At 38.8% G+C, this 15,434-nt stretch overlaps 1 protein-coding gene across 1 annotated transcript in view; it reads left to right on the forward strand.

The window, feature by feature from the left end:
- Positions 1 to 15,434, forward strand: part of KIAA2026 (KIAA2026 ortholog) — a gene marked incomplete at its 5' end in the record, with an annotated part of 84,114 nt that overhangs the window by 5,734 nt on the left and 62,946 nt on the right. Inside the window, one exon of the mRNA XM_006881358.1 lies at positions 9,880 to 10,080. Within this exon, the coding sequence (XP_006881420.1) occupies positions 9,880 to 10,080 (201 nt within the window). The remainder of the gene's footprint in view (positions 1 to 9,879; positions 10,081 to 15,434) is intronic.

Here is a 15,434-nt window from a genome sequence, read left to right on the forward strand (position 1 = left end):
CCCAGCATGATGTCCCTCTCCAAGGACCCGTCCCTCCTGGCAACATATCCAAAGTATGTCAGATGAAGCCCCAGAATCCTTGCCTCCAAGGAGTATAATCCTCTCCAAGATGAATCTGTTTGTTTTCCTGGCAGTCCATGGTACATTCAGTACTCTTCTCCAGCACCACAGCTCAAAAGCATTAACAATAGAAAATACTTAGAAAACTAAGCATTGAACAGGAGAGAATCTGTTATTAAGAATTTTTGCCTTTCTCCTAATTAGTTTTGAAAGTATCCTTCTGGTAGATTTAAGTCTACCGTGCAACCAGAAGATGACTTTCTTAGTTTTAAAAACTTTAGATAAAGGAGGAGTCCTGATGGTACCCAGGCTGAAGTGCTTGGTATTTTCGATTGCATAGTATACACATGAAAGTTAATGCTAAATAAAGAAGCCTGAAGAAGAATGATGCCTTGGAATTGTAGGCAGGCATTCAGAAATTGTCTTAATTGAAATCCTTCATCCCATTATAAGTGCACTTACACATTGTCTGTGTTGTTGTTAAGTTGTTAAGTATTGTTGAGTCATAGGTGACTCATAGCAACCCTATGAAGCAAAGTTCTCAACACTTGTGTGTCTCTCATACTATCTCCAGTTTCATAGGGTTTCCGGAGGCAAGCTATTACAGAAGTGGATGCCACTTTTGCTTCCAAGCTTGTTTTAATTGGGGAGCTCCACCCCACTGTCCGCATTGGGTAACCAATCATTAACACATTAGACACATCAGTGTCACAGTGGTCAGCCTCACAGCAAGCACAAGTTACCGTCTTACAGCAAGTGGATACACCAGGGCTATATGACCTAGAGGAATGTTTGAACAAAAACGATATAGGACAGGCCCCAAGGGCCACGGATTAAAAGTCACCCACCTTTGGCTTTGTAGCATAGCTTTCTGTCCCCTGGGCCAGCTGATCTCTATGTTGATGTTATTGTTGTTAACACTCTATTATTCTATGTTGTTGTTCCAAAGTTTTGTGTACAAAAGACTAATCCAAATTCTACTATCAAAGACCAAAAATGTTTAAGTATTTAGATAAAAATAGAATTAATCGGGATGGGTGTGTCAGAGGCAATGCGATTGGCACAGGATAGAGCAGGGTTTAGGGCTGTTGTACATAGGGTCGCCATGAGTCGCAAACGACTCATAACAACAACAACAACAACAACAACAACAACAAGAGCGAGTTAGACCACAGGGGAGAAAGAATACCATATATTCTTTTCTTTGTCTATCATCATGTTGCCTGTTAGTCCAGTGTGAGGACTTTTGTTTTCTTGATGTTGAGATGTAATTAATATTGAAGACTGTGGTCTTTGATCTTCTGCATTAAGTGTTTCAAGCTGTCTTTACTTTTGATCAGCATGTTTATATTATCTGCATATGCAGTTGTTAATAAGTCTTCCTCCTATGCTGATGTCACATTTGTCTTCATATAGGCCTGCTTCCTTATTTGCTTAACATACATATTCAGTACTGCACTATATTTCTGTTACAAAGTAGCAAGAGGATGCACAAGGGAGATGGTGATTTTATTCTCAAGGTTTTGAAGGGAAGGTACATTAATTGATAGAGTTGAGGAGTTCATGAAATAATTATTATAACTGTTCTCTGCTACATGGTATGTAAAAACTTGTTGATATAATAATAAAACAGCTTATCCCTTGCAAATAAATGTATGAGCCAGCTTACACATAATGTTTGGGGTGGAGATGGAGGAATAACTCATGTCCACAAGCTGTTCTTTGGGAGAAATGTGTCACATTCTGCTTATAAAAAGATTTAGAGCCTTGAAACACATTTTATGGCATTTTCCTCTATACTGGTACTCACTTCCTCATCCACATGCCTCCAGAAACTCTGTGAACTTTGATAGATGTCAATAGTTACAGAGGGGCATCATGCCTTTTCATGGGGTCGCTGTGAGTTCTGCTCAACTCAAGGCATCAACAACAACCATAGAATCAGTCAACTCCATGTCAATGGATTTTGGTTAATTTATACTCAGTGGTCAGTTTAAGGAGGTACCAGATAACTAAAAAGATAAAAAGATAGGCAAGGCCATATATGGAGGATCCCGAATGCTTGTTAAGGAAGGTACAGGCTAGTTAGTACAGACCCACTATGGGCTTTAATAAGGTGTCATGACTTTACTAGTATTTTGAGACTTGAAGACTGAAATGTAAGGGGGGAAAATGCAAGAAGGAAACCAAAGAGAAAGCTCTTGAGTTAATTCTAGCTAGAGAGAGTAGACAGTAGGACTAGAAAATACAGAGATGGGTATTACAGAGGTAAAATCACAAACTGCTGATGGGATGTGGGGTATAAAGAAGGATGTAATAGCTAAAAGAAATTTGTTCTTTTGTGTCTAGCTAAAGAAGTCTTTACTTATTTAAGGATATGTAAGAGCAGGCCTTCATTTGGAGTTGTTCATTTGAGGATTATAAGAAGGGTATGCATGGAACTGCCGATGGCCAGAGTTGTTGAAGTAGAATTTAACCTGCAGTAGGACAGGGAGTGAAGCAAGGAGAGGGAACAAGATTGCACAGGAGTGAATCTAGAGTGGAAAAAAAGGGACTAAAAGCAGACTTGTGTACGAGTTCCCGGTCTTCAATATGGAAAAACAGAAGATTAGAATTACGATGAAAAGAAATGTGTTGTTTTTTGTTAATAGCTGCTGATGAGTCAGCCCTGATTCACATTGTGACCCCTTGTATGCAGGATAAAACTGCCCACTAGAGTTTTCAAGCCTGCGCCCGCTCAGAACAGCACACTGGCATCCAGGGCCCTCAAAGTGAGTTCAAACTGCCCACCTTTTGGCCAGTAGTAGATCATTCAGCTGTTAGTACCACCAGGGACTCCTAGCAGATATACAGGTTTTATTCTTTTGTTTTAATATTTGAAAGTATTAGAGAATTATTTTTGATATAATAAAAATACCCTAATTTTACTGTACGGGAGAAGGACAGGCAATCTTTTCCCACGCAATTACTGCCTCTGGAAACCCCTGTAGGGTTAGCTGAGGGTCGGTTCTGAATCGATGGGACACAGCAACAACAATTTTTATGTGGTTTGCCTTGATACCTGTTTCTCTTAGTATTTGTGACCTTGTGGGTTTTGTTTCTAAGAAACTAGAGCAGGGGAGAACAAAATGACTTTGGAGAGAAGAGTCAGTTCTTTCTGACTGTATTTTTGTTTTTAGATCATCTCCAGGCCATCTCCACAAAATTATGCCCAGAGCAATTAATGGCTATATTGATTCCCAAGGAATTTGCATAATAATACGGATCTTTAAAATACTAAATTGCGTGGGATTCCTTTTTTTTTTTTTAAATTGGAAGAGACTAATAAATCCCAGTGGTGGTATTATCCATCACCGAGCCCTTTGTTATATCATATTCCACCTGGGACTTGTGAAGGTACCAGAATTAATTGTGCTTAAAGATCCAGCTATTAAGTTTTCACATTTTTAAAACAGAACTAGGAAAACTAACAACATGTTAGTTAATTAAAGTGAGAGAATACTGGATTGTTTTAATTTAAATTTTTTTTCCTGTATATTCTAGAGTTTCTAAAATAATTATTTTATAATAAAGTATTTTTCTTTTTTGAAAATTTCTGGAAAATCAGTACTTAAATTCTGAATTGACTACAAGGTTAAAAGACTGAGTAAAAAATAGATAATCCTGTAAGATAGGGTTAAAAGTTGCAACTTGAGGTTATGGAGCAGAGGTCATTTTTCCCTTCCAGCAACAAAGTCTACAGCTTGATTTACTGTTTCTCTGTTTTAATAATACCGTTCAAAGGTATTATTAAAAGATTTATAGAATTTTCCTAGGTACAAGCTTAAAGACTCGGAATAGTTTATACCAAGAGCTCACCCTAAGCTTTTTTAGTTAAAACTTGTGAGGATAACCCCCTGACTTTAGCTTCTTTAATACTGTTTAAATGTTAATATGTCTTCAAATACACATTTGTTCATTTTTGTATAGCCAGACCCTCAAATCATTTTAAAAGTAGGAAAATAAACTAAAACAAAATAAACAAAACATCTTCCCTGTTACTCTCCTGCTGTATTTTGTAAGTGGATGAGGCTTCATACTTTGATCATGGGGAGCACCCAGACGTAGGGATCACCTCTTCAGCAGCGGAGCTTGTTTTGGGGTTTTTATTTTCTAAGGGCTCCTCTGTGAGAATGCAAAACTTCAAGATTATAATCAGTGAAAAAACAGTCACAATTAAAAAACCCCACACCAGAACAGAAATGTTTAAAGTAGTTATTTAACACATACTTATTTTGAAATACTTTTTGGAAAGGTAGATTCTTCCTTCCATTATATCTCTTTTGCTAGACTAGGCTTCTTTCAAATAGCAAAATCTTGCTTTAAATATTGATAACATGAAAAGTCCTTAAAAAGCTTTAAAGGTTAACAGTTGATTTTCTTTTCTATACTGTTCTAACCTAGCAACATCTGGTGTATATTCTCAGCTCTTTGAGACTGAAATGAAAACGTTTTTCCCATAAAATGTCCAGTTAGGTAGAATATTACCATTTTCTTATGGCAGCTCATGTTTTATGTTCTTAAAATTGCTTTTTTAAAATAGCTTTTTCAGTTTTGCTGGTGGATTGTCTAACAAATACAGTAAAGAACAACAAAATTCTGCCAAACACACAGTTCTTCACAAATGAAAATATTTTTCTCTTTTCTCAGTGTTTGCCTTAAAAATGAGGACATAGGCTGCTTCCTTTTCCACTGTAGGAAAAAAATAGACCATCAGAAAACTTGTTAAATAGAAATGTTTTTCTTTAGAAACAATTGTTGTTCTGAGTATAGTTACTTCCATGCTAAACCCACAGAGACTAATTTTTAATATATCCTCATTACTTTAAAAGTGATAGACATAAATATTCAAGAACAATCAATAAAAATTAATACATTCTGTATTTGCCTTGAACATTTGTGCTTTAAATAGACCTGCTACTGTCAAGTCAGTTTGGACTTAACAGTGACCTTACAGAATGGAGCTCTGATGGCCCAGTGGGCCAGGAGTTGTGTTACCAACCCAAAGACGGGTAGTTCAAATCCACTAGCCGCTCCAAGGGAGAACAGTGGGCAGACTCCTCCTATGTGATTTACAGCCTCTGAAAATCTGCTGCATGGTCAGTTATCAGTCAGTTCAAACTTGACAGCAGAACACACACACAGTAGAGCTTCCTCATAGACTTTCTGTGTCTCTGTGTCCTTATGGGACCAGTGACCTTTCTAGTAATAGTCAAACCCTCTAACCACCGTGTCAGCCAACCTTTTTGCGCATGAGTTGTTGTTGTTGTTGTTATTGTTATGTGCTGTTGAGTCGTTTGCGACTCATAGCGACCCTATGTACAACAACCCTAAACCGTGCTCTATCCTGTGCCATTCGCATTGCCTCTGACACACCCATCCCGATTACCCCAGTCATTGGATCAATCCACCTCATAGAGGGTCTTCCCCTCCTGCGCCATCCCTCCACCCTACCAAGCATGATGTCCCTCTCCAAGGACCTGTCTCTCCTTATAGGATGTCCAAAGTATGTCAGACGAAGCCCCAAAATCCTTGCCTCCAAGGAGTAGCCTGGTTTAACTCTCGCCAGGATGAATCTTGTTTGTTTTCTTAGCAGTCCAGGGTACATTGAATACTCTTCTCCAGCACCACAGCCCAAAGGCATCAATTCTCCTTCTATCCTCCCTAGTCATTGTCCAACTCTCTGATGCATAACAAGTGATTGCAAAGACCATGGCCTGTATCAGGCGCACCTTAGTCTCCAGAGAGAGACCATGTGCCTTGTACACTGGCTGCTTAGCATACAGACTAAATAGGTATGGTGAAAGTATACAAACCTGGCTCACAACTCTGTGATCTTAAACCAAGGATTAAAAAACCAGATGCCCTGCTATCAAGTAGATTCAGGCATATAGTGATTCTTTCTGTGGGATTCTGACTCTGTTCTCTGGAGTAGACTGCCTCATCTTTCACCTGTAGGGAGCCTGGTGGGTTCTAACCTGTGGCCTTCAGGTTAGCAGCTGGATTCTCTAACTGCAGTACCACCTGGGCTTCTGTGCCTGTGTTAAGAACAGATTTAAATTTCATTGTTTTCCCACAGATACCCCTGTTCCATGCATCTCTCACTTTGCTTTCTGGTGCTACCTTTTCTATAAGCTTCTGGCAGCGCCACTCTTCTTGATCTATCTCTAATTCCTTGGTTTCTCCTCATCACTGACCTTCGTTGGGTTTCCAAAGCTGTAAATTGCAAAAGAGATTGCGGAGTAGTTGGTGGGTTTGAACAGCCAAGTGTTTCCTTTGGATTAGAGTGCACCCTCTGTGCTGTGCCACTAGCCCTCCCTCTTCCTCCCTGACATCCTATATTTTTCTTAGACTTTACTAATGCCTAACATAATAAAGGGAGTGCTGGTGGCCTAGGAGATAAGGAGTTTCTCGCAAAGGCAAGTGGTTCATAAACACCAGCTGCTCCAGGGAGAAAGTTGAGCAGTTTCCTCTTGTGCCATTTACAGCCTCTGAAAACCTGCTGGAGGGTCAACTCTAAGTTAGTTTGACCCGCCAGCACATAATAATAACAACAGAATAACAACAACACCACTTTTCATCATTAAAAAATGTACAGAAATTCATGCTGGATTCAAAAGAGGATATCATTGCTGATGTTGGATGGACTTTGGTTGAGAGTAATACTAGTAAGATATTTACCAGTGCTTTATGGGCTATGCTTTTAACTCTGTGAGTCATAAAACGTTACGAATAATATTGCTAAGAATGGGTATCTCAGAACACTTAGTTGTGCTCATATGGAACATGTATAAAGACCAACAGGCAACGGTTCAGACGTAACAAGGGGATAATCCTTGGTCTAAGATCACGGAGTTATGAGCCAGGTTTGTATCCTTTCACCGTACCTATTTAGTCTGCATGCTAAGCAGCCGGACTGTAAGAAGAAAAATAAGGCATCAGAATTAGAGAAAGACTTATTAACAACCTAGAATATGCAGATGACACAGCCTTGCAGAAAACCAAGAAGACTTACTGATGAGTGAAGCTCAGAGACGCCTTAAGTATGGATTAGACCTCAACATAATGCAAAGAAAAATCCTCGCGATTGGCCCAGTAAACAATATCGTGATAAACAGAAAAGATTAAAGTTGATTGCCATTTTACTTCGATCCACAGTCAACACTGGGAGCCACAATTTGGAAATTACATATTCCAGTGGGAAAGAAATCTACTGCAAAAGGCCTCGTTAAGGTGTTAAAATCAAGGCTGTCTCTTTGAAGTCTAAGGTGTACCTGACCCAAGTCCGTGATCTTACCAGTCACTTCATATGCTTGTAGAAGATGGACAGAGAGTAAGGAAGACTGAAAAATAACTGATGTCTTTAAACGATGCTGTTAAGACTAAACCATGGACTGCTCGAAGAACGAACAAATCTATCTTAGACGATCAACAGCGAGAATTTTGTTTAAACATAGTGTCACATCCTCTGGGTTTATCATCACAAGGGCCTGTTTTCTGGATAAAGACACCATGTTTGGTCAAGTAGAGAGTTAAAGTAGAGTGATTGGTTCATGTTCAGAGGTTTGCCCTTTCTTCCTTTCCTCCTTCTCATTTTCCTGTCTCTTTGTCTCTCCTCCCTGTTTGTTTACAGTGGTTATTGAATAAACCAGGTTTTTTTGCATTTGCTCTCACCCTGATTTTTGCTAGTTAGTGGTGCACTGTCCCTTTGCCCCTCTGTTCTTCCTAGGAATTGGTGGGTGGATCTAGGAATTAAGTCAAATTAGGAGGGCTTTTTTACAAGTTAACGTTTTAAAATAATGTGTCATCCAAGTTCTGGTATATATTTTAAGTTAGCTATAAGGGTTTAGATATAGCATGATTGTACAATGCAACTTTGTTGAATTTGTTAAAAGATATGAATGATGACTTTATAAAAGTATTTCTTTTACATTTAATATCCATCTTCTTAGATTTATTTAATAAGTAGTTCATTGCTAGTTTTTTTCCCTCCAGTGTAATTTAGAACATAAAAGTAATTTCCATAGCTTGCTGGAATTTTAATCTGAGAAAATGGACTTCAGTTTATAATAACAAAATTGTTGATAACTGGTATGTTCAGTAACATCACAATAAAAAAGATTCCTTGGTCTGAAGTAAAAAAACCCTGGTCTTATTCTCAACTGATTGCGATCTATTTTATATAAATGTTTACATAGACAACTGGATTCCCCTTTAACACTTTTTAATCCAGATTTTTCTGTGCCGTTGCTAACAGTTTGTACAGTGTGTCAGCGTTCTCACTATTTCTGTCCCATTTGCTCTCTCTCTCCATTGCTGTCACTTTTCATCACTACCTTGCCTTTCCATCTTTGTTTTTGAGTAAATGCTGACACTCTGTTAACATATAGTTAATTGTTTAAAGGAGTATATTCCTCACAGACGATAGATATTGTTTATAATCCAATTGATTATTTGCCCGAAAAATGACCAGCAGAAATAATTTCATTTCTGAGTTCGGAGTAACTTAGGGCAGTAGTCTTCAGAGCCCTGCTAGTCAGTAAAATGCATTCTGTCTCTGGCTTATTTGTGTAAGGACTTACTCATGTAACTTAGTACTTCCTTTAGCAGGGAAACATAATTTTAGGATCAACTTGTAATTTACGTAGATTCTTACCCAGTTTAAAAAAAGAGTTACTTCTTGAAACATTTCCTTGATTTTTGCTATGGTGAGGAATTTAGAAGTAGTTAAACAAACTGGTAAGAAATGAGATTTCATCATTATCTTTAAAAATTAAATTATTATTTCAGAGTATAAGTAAAGACATGGATAGGTTAGGAAGATATTTGTGGTAGAGGTACTTTTCTGGAGTTTTTACAGTTTAATGAGGTGATTTCCATATTCTCAACTTAAAATTTTATGGTATAATATTTCATTTGTTTATACTTTCTTCAAACTAGGTATATCATAGTGAATTTTCTTTCCCCAGAAGTTTTTGTTGTATATTTTCCTATGCCAGGGATAAGTTTTTTTAAAAAAGCGGTCACAAAAACCAGCTTTCATCAAATTGTTTCCAACTAATAGCAGCCTTGTTGGGTAGAATAGAATTGTTTGCGGAGCTTCCAGAATGCTGTGATCTTTCCAGAATCTAGACTTCCATACCTTTCTTTCGTAGAGTAACTGAGGATTTGAATTGCCGATCTTTCCATTAACAACCAAGCACTTAACTACTGGACCATGAGGCACTGTACCAGCACTACTCAACACTGTCACTGAGTTGATTCTAGCTCATGGTGACCCTGAATGACAAAGTAGAACTGCCCCAAAGGGTTCCAAGGCTGTAAATCTTTATGGGGGCGAAGCAGATTACCTTCCCTTTTTCCAAGTATCACTGTTGAGTTTGAACTGTTGGTCTTTTGGCTAGTAGCCAAATGTCTTAATCATGGTGCCACCAGAGTGCTATAGCAGTGAAACACATGCAGAGATTTAAAGAGGAGCTACATTTAGTTTTGCAGACGGTATACTTTTTTTTATGTTTAGGAGATATCTTTTGATGCTTTGGTACTATTATTTTTTTAAACATGGTCAAGTGATTTCATGGCATTAACAAAGGAAAATTATAAGTTATATAGGGAGGATAAAAATCTGGAGACCAGCCAAGTAGGATTTAACAGCATTACTGTAGCTCTTAGTTGCATCAGGATCTACCTCAGAAAGGGATTCTTCTTAAGGTGTTGGTTAAAGGGGTTTATTGCTTATCAGAAGATTTGACCTTGTGAACTGACTTATTCTTCTCCAAGGAACTTGAGAGAAAAGACAACGATAGCAGTTACATCTAGAGGCTATTATGGATTGGAGGATGAGAAGGGAACTGCATGTACTTCAACAAGGCGTCGGTCAACACCGAGAAGTTTGGCAGGCTTGACAAGTGGAGTTTTTGAATCTATAATGGTTCAAGTTTTGAGACAGGAAGAACAGCTGAGAGCAAAAGAAGAAAAAAGGTAAATGTAAAAAAAATTAAAATTAAGTTTCATGATGTTCAAGTGTTCAGAAATTAACTTCCCCCCCAAAAAAATTTGTATGCCCATATCAATTCCTATAACCATTTTAATAGTGTTCCAAAATACACTGTCATGAAAATTTTAATTTGTGATGAACCTATCACATTGATATTTATTAAATAATACAGTTTTAATTTCAAAGCAATTAACTTTAAAGCCGTATAAAAATAATTTTTATAAAGATTTCCAAATACTTTCCAAATTTTTAAAACATATTCCCAAATTAACAGTCACTCCAGCAGCGGGCTTGCGCATTGTGGATGGTGCAGAATAGGGCAAGGTTTCTGCTTCTTGTTCATAGGGTTACTAATAACAACAGCATTCTAACATGGTTTCTAAATTTTAAATTAATTTTATATTGATCTCTATAGCTTTAGACTTTTCTATATGGTATAAAATCATAGACCTTTAAAATCAGAAGATACTCCAGAGATCATGTAGTTCAAGAATGACAAAAAGCTCTTACTTTTGCCCTTTCCTCCAAAGGCAGTGCATTTCCTAGACAACTGTGTTTACTATGGGTTTATTAGGAAAAAGCTCAGGTAATGATACTGTATAAGGTTTAGGAATTTCTAATGATGGCAGATATACTTTTTGTCTTAATTTCACAAATAAGGACTAGGACGTGGAAGGATTAAAGGACAACATGTAGTCTTTGGTTGTAAGTAAGATCCATTCCTAAGTCTCTTTAATCTTTAAGTGGAATTTGTAGGTGAGTCAGAACTTGTGTATGTGATTCTTATTTAGCCTTGCTTTAGTGCAGGAAAAGATGCTGTCTTTTCAGTGGCTTAAAAGCTGCATGAGCAACAAGTAAAGTGATGTTGAAAACTTTGTTGCAAGTAAAGGTTGATTCAGAAATTTCTAAGTGAGGACATATTTATATAATTAAAGAACAAGGAGGGGCTGTATCCAGTCATTGGTAACCCAGGCACTGCCTGTACTCAAGTTTCTCCACTGACAGAACAAAGACTGGTCATTTTTAGACTAAGTCAAGTCTCTTAGGAGTGATTATTGATGGTATAGGGAATTACTAATCCTACCCAGGGCAATACTGAATATTTTGCTGTTCTTTTTGTAATATAACCTGCTTTGGTGTTTTCAGGATTTATATTCAGCCATGACATTTTATTTTCATAATTTTCACAGCATTTGTTACTTATGAGCCCACTGTGAAGTACTTTTTTAACCTTGTCCAGAGCCTCATTACTACTGCTCTTCCTCCAGGAAAAGGGTGCTTATGGAAAAGGGGAAGATGAGTTTGACAAGCGAATGGTAGATTGGAATGGGAGAGACTGGAGAAAGGAACGGCTTATAGGGAAAAAGTGGTAGTCCCAGAAATAGGGAGAGATGAAATTGTTCAAAGAACCATCAAAAAAAAAAGTAGTTCCAGCCTTGCAAATTATGCCTACTTACCTGGCACCATAATAGAGTCTGAAAAGCCTTTTCCACTGTTCTGTCAAGCCAGCTGCTTCAGGATGATGGAAAGTTCGGGACCATTGTTACACTTCATTTCCTGTGAATTGAGTTCCTTGATCAAAGTGAGTGATATGTTACTGTTAGTGGATAAACATTTTCTAAATGTGTAAATGGTCGTTTTGGTGGAAGCATTGCATGTAAGGAAAGCTAATTGGAATACAGAGTTAAGTGTCTTCTGGTAAGGACAACCCTTTTCCAGTGATGGAAGCTGTCCAGCGTAGTTGGCCTGCCACCAAGTATCTAGCTGATGGCCCTGTAAATAGTGCCATGTCAGGGATTCAGTGTTAGTATCTGCTGCTGGTGGTTGGGCACTTGGCAATAACTAGGTTGGTCTTGATAAATGAAAATCTTATTGCTAAGCATAGCCTCCATCTTTGCCACCAGGCAGCTTTATCAGCCCATTGGGCAGTGTCACGAGTATCTGAGGAAGAAGACTGACTGACAATGTTTTTATAGAACTTGTCATCTATCCATTTATTAAAATACTCCTCTGCTAAGGCCACCCTTTTGTGAGCATTCACAAGAAGTACAGCATTTTCACTCCCACCCATTTTCACTTCCTTGTCACCATTAATGTTCCTTCCAAGTCCCTGACCAAACCATTTCTCATACAGCTCATGAATCAGTATAAAGTTGCACATCTGATCATTTCTCCTTCCAAGCAAAATGAACAAGCAGGTATTTGTGCAAAGTTCTGCCCACTAGGGAATTTCCTTCACTTCCAGAGTGTGCGTGAAGGTAATATAGTGCTCCAGCTGTCCAGTTTGGGGTGATGTCAGTATATCCAGCAGAACCATCTATAAACCAGGCCCAGTTTTCTGTTCTTTTTGTCTGCTGATTGTGTAGAACCCACGATGATACCATGGTCCAGTCTGCTTACAGAGTAGGAGTGCGGGCCATGAGCATTTAGATTGCCTCCTTAGGTCGTTTCCTCAGGGCTTGGTTGAACCCAAACCTGTACGTCACTTCTGTTGGATGGGGGAAGACTGTTGTGCATACCCAACTTTATAGGTTGGGTCAGAGAACCCCCAGTTCATGATGAGCAGTGCAGGTCACTTGGTAATGTGGAGGTGCATGGCTAATTGTTCATTAGGGCCTAGTAGCAATCCAGAAGTTATTTCTCAGAAGTAGAGTATTGTAGGTTATTGCTCCAGAATCTAAAAGTCTGTGTTGTGATTTATGTTTAAGGACCTATCAGAGACTTGAAGCAGCCTGCCTCTGACACTTTAAGCACCAGTGGAGCTGCCAGGTCATGTGACTTACTACCAGAAGAGCATGAACCTGTTGCTAGACCCTTTCTTGTTCTGGACCCCAATCTGAATTAGCCCTTTTATTTAAGTCACTCGGTAAATGAACTGGAGTAATAGAGCAGATGAGGAAGATGTTGCCTCCAGTAATCCAAAGAAACCCCAGTGTGCCTCAGTTTCAGTTATAAGAGTGATTAGATGCAACAGCTTGACTTCATCTTAGAAAGCTTGTCTTCATACGGTTCACATCACTGGACGTTTTAGGAATTTCACTGAGGGAGAATCCATGTCTTAGAGAAAGTACAACCAGATGCCCCTTGGAGACAAGGATGGTGAGTCTTCATCTCATATACTTTAGGCATGTTGTTGGGAAGGGCCAGTCCTTGGAAAAGGATATCTTGCTTGGAAAGGTAGAGGGCCAGCAAAAGAGACTAATACAAACCCTCAACAGGATAGATTTATGCAGTAATTGTTACAGTGGGCTCAAGTATATCGGAGATGATGATGATGGCAGGGAATAGGGTCCTATCCTATTCAGGTCCATTGTTCATGGGGTCACAGGGCATCATTGGCACCTGACGGTACATAAAAATAACATCAACCTACTTACCAGTAAGTCTAGAGTACTTGCCACTACTTGCTTACGGTTCAACTTGTCATCAGTATAATTAATGGGCCAGTGTGATGGCTTGTAAAAAAGAAAGGCAGTCAGGGTCTTTGAATACTTAACATACGTTCCTGAAATAGATACTTAAGGTGTATTGGTGACCACACTAGGTTAGAAGCAAATGCTTCTGGTGGGTGGTCTTAGACTGTTGTATGAAGGGGAGGACAGAGAGAAGTGGTTCAAGTGTTGGTTGGCTTCTTTTTTTAAAAAATTCTATTATTTTGTGTGTGTACCATCAAATCGGACCTGATTGGTACAGGAGGAGATTGTCCCTCTTTCTCCAGCAGATCATCTGGTGGATTTGAATTGTGCGCCTCTGGAATCGCAGTGCAGCTTCTTGCCACTAAGGCTACCAGAGCTCCCTGCTGGCTTCTTACAGAAAGGTGGGTCAAACCCACTGGCAACTCAGTGAAAGAAAAATGTAATAATCTAATTTTGTAAAGATTTCCAGCCTTGGAAATCTATGAGGTGATTCTTCTTGGCCTTCCAGAGTCATGATGAGTTAGAATTAACTCAGCGCTGTGGGATGGAGAAAAAAGCATTTCCCATATCAGTTGCTGCTTGCTGTGCACCACTGGATGAGTTCATTTGCTCAAGCAGTTAAACTGCGTCTTAAACAGCAGTTGCAGTGGAATCCAGAGTAATTGTCCGTCTGTTTTCTGCACATGCCAGGTTATGCGAGTTGAGAGGCTAGACGGAGTGGAAGACACCACTCTTGTTTTCTTCAGCTAACCTCTCCAGTCTCTTCAAGAGCACAGTTTTTATTTTGGTTTACTGTTTCGCTACATAGACACAGTTCTTGTGGCTTACACTTGACCATTCCTATAAGTGCCCTCATTCAGAGATCAGGGAACCAGTATAAGAAATTGCCAGTTACTGAGTATATCTATTAAAGCTAGAGTGAATTTTTCATAATACAAATCTGATCATATATGATTCACCTATATTGATAGCCACCTTTCTTTCCAGAACAAACAAGCACAATGAAAACTAGTTATTCAACAAGATTTATAGGCCTTGCTTTGACTTGTTAACCACTCACTGCCGCTGATTCCTCTTCGTGTCCTCATTCTTGACATTCTAACCATGGTGACCTCCTTTCCCTCCTCCAGTGTCGAGAGCATTGGCTCTGTGAGCCTACATGAAAGCACATCTAAAATGGACCACTAGTGGGGAATTTTTTTTTCTCAATCTAAACGTTTATAAAAGCTTGCTGAGTAAGCAGGCTCTTCTTTCAGAAATTAAATACAGTAACTCTCAAAACTTGTAAGGTGTTAGAACCGGCACAATTGCTGTCAAATGAGAATAAATGCCTTTTGAGCCAATCCCAGGATTTCTTTTGACTTCTAAGAAGAAGACTGACATTTAGGCAGCAACAGTCTCTCTGTCTAATACCATAGCAGGAATAGTCAGAATAACTGAAGAACTATGCATTGTAAAGTTAAACCTGGAAAGGGACTTTGAAATCACATGGTGGAACACATAGGAGGAGGATCCTAGAGATCCCATGATTATTGTTTGTGCTTGAATGATAGGCCAAGGATTTAACAACAGCAACAGACCCTTTTGGTATAAGAAGAAAACAAGTGTTCAGGCTCTTGAGTCAGTTAAAATACAATTTATATAAAATTCAGAATCATACAGATAGTAGCAAGTTTAAGAATTTCTGTCCTTACTGTAGTCTGTCCCTACTGTATGGCAATCAACAACAACAACAACTATAGTCTCTGATTTCTGAACTTCAGTCTGGGGAGAAAGATGGCCATCTACTTCTCTTACGACCTGTTGTTGTTATGTGCCGTCGAGTCGCTTGTGACTCATAGCGACCCTATGTACAGCAGCCCTAAACTCGGCTCTGTCCTGTGCCAATCACACTGTCTCTGACACTCCCATCCCGATTATCC

The sequence above is a fragment of the Elephantulus edwardii genome, unplaced genomic scaffold (genome assembly GCF_000299155.1).
Source record: "Elephantulus edwardii isolate Elephantulus edwardi_28Jun2011 unplaced genomic scaffold, EleEdw1.0 scaffold00014, whole genome shotgun sequence".
Taxonomy (NCBI): Eukaryota; Metazoa; Chordata; class Mammalia; order Macroscelidea; family Macroscelididae; genus Elephantulus; species Elephantulus edwardii.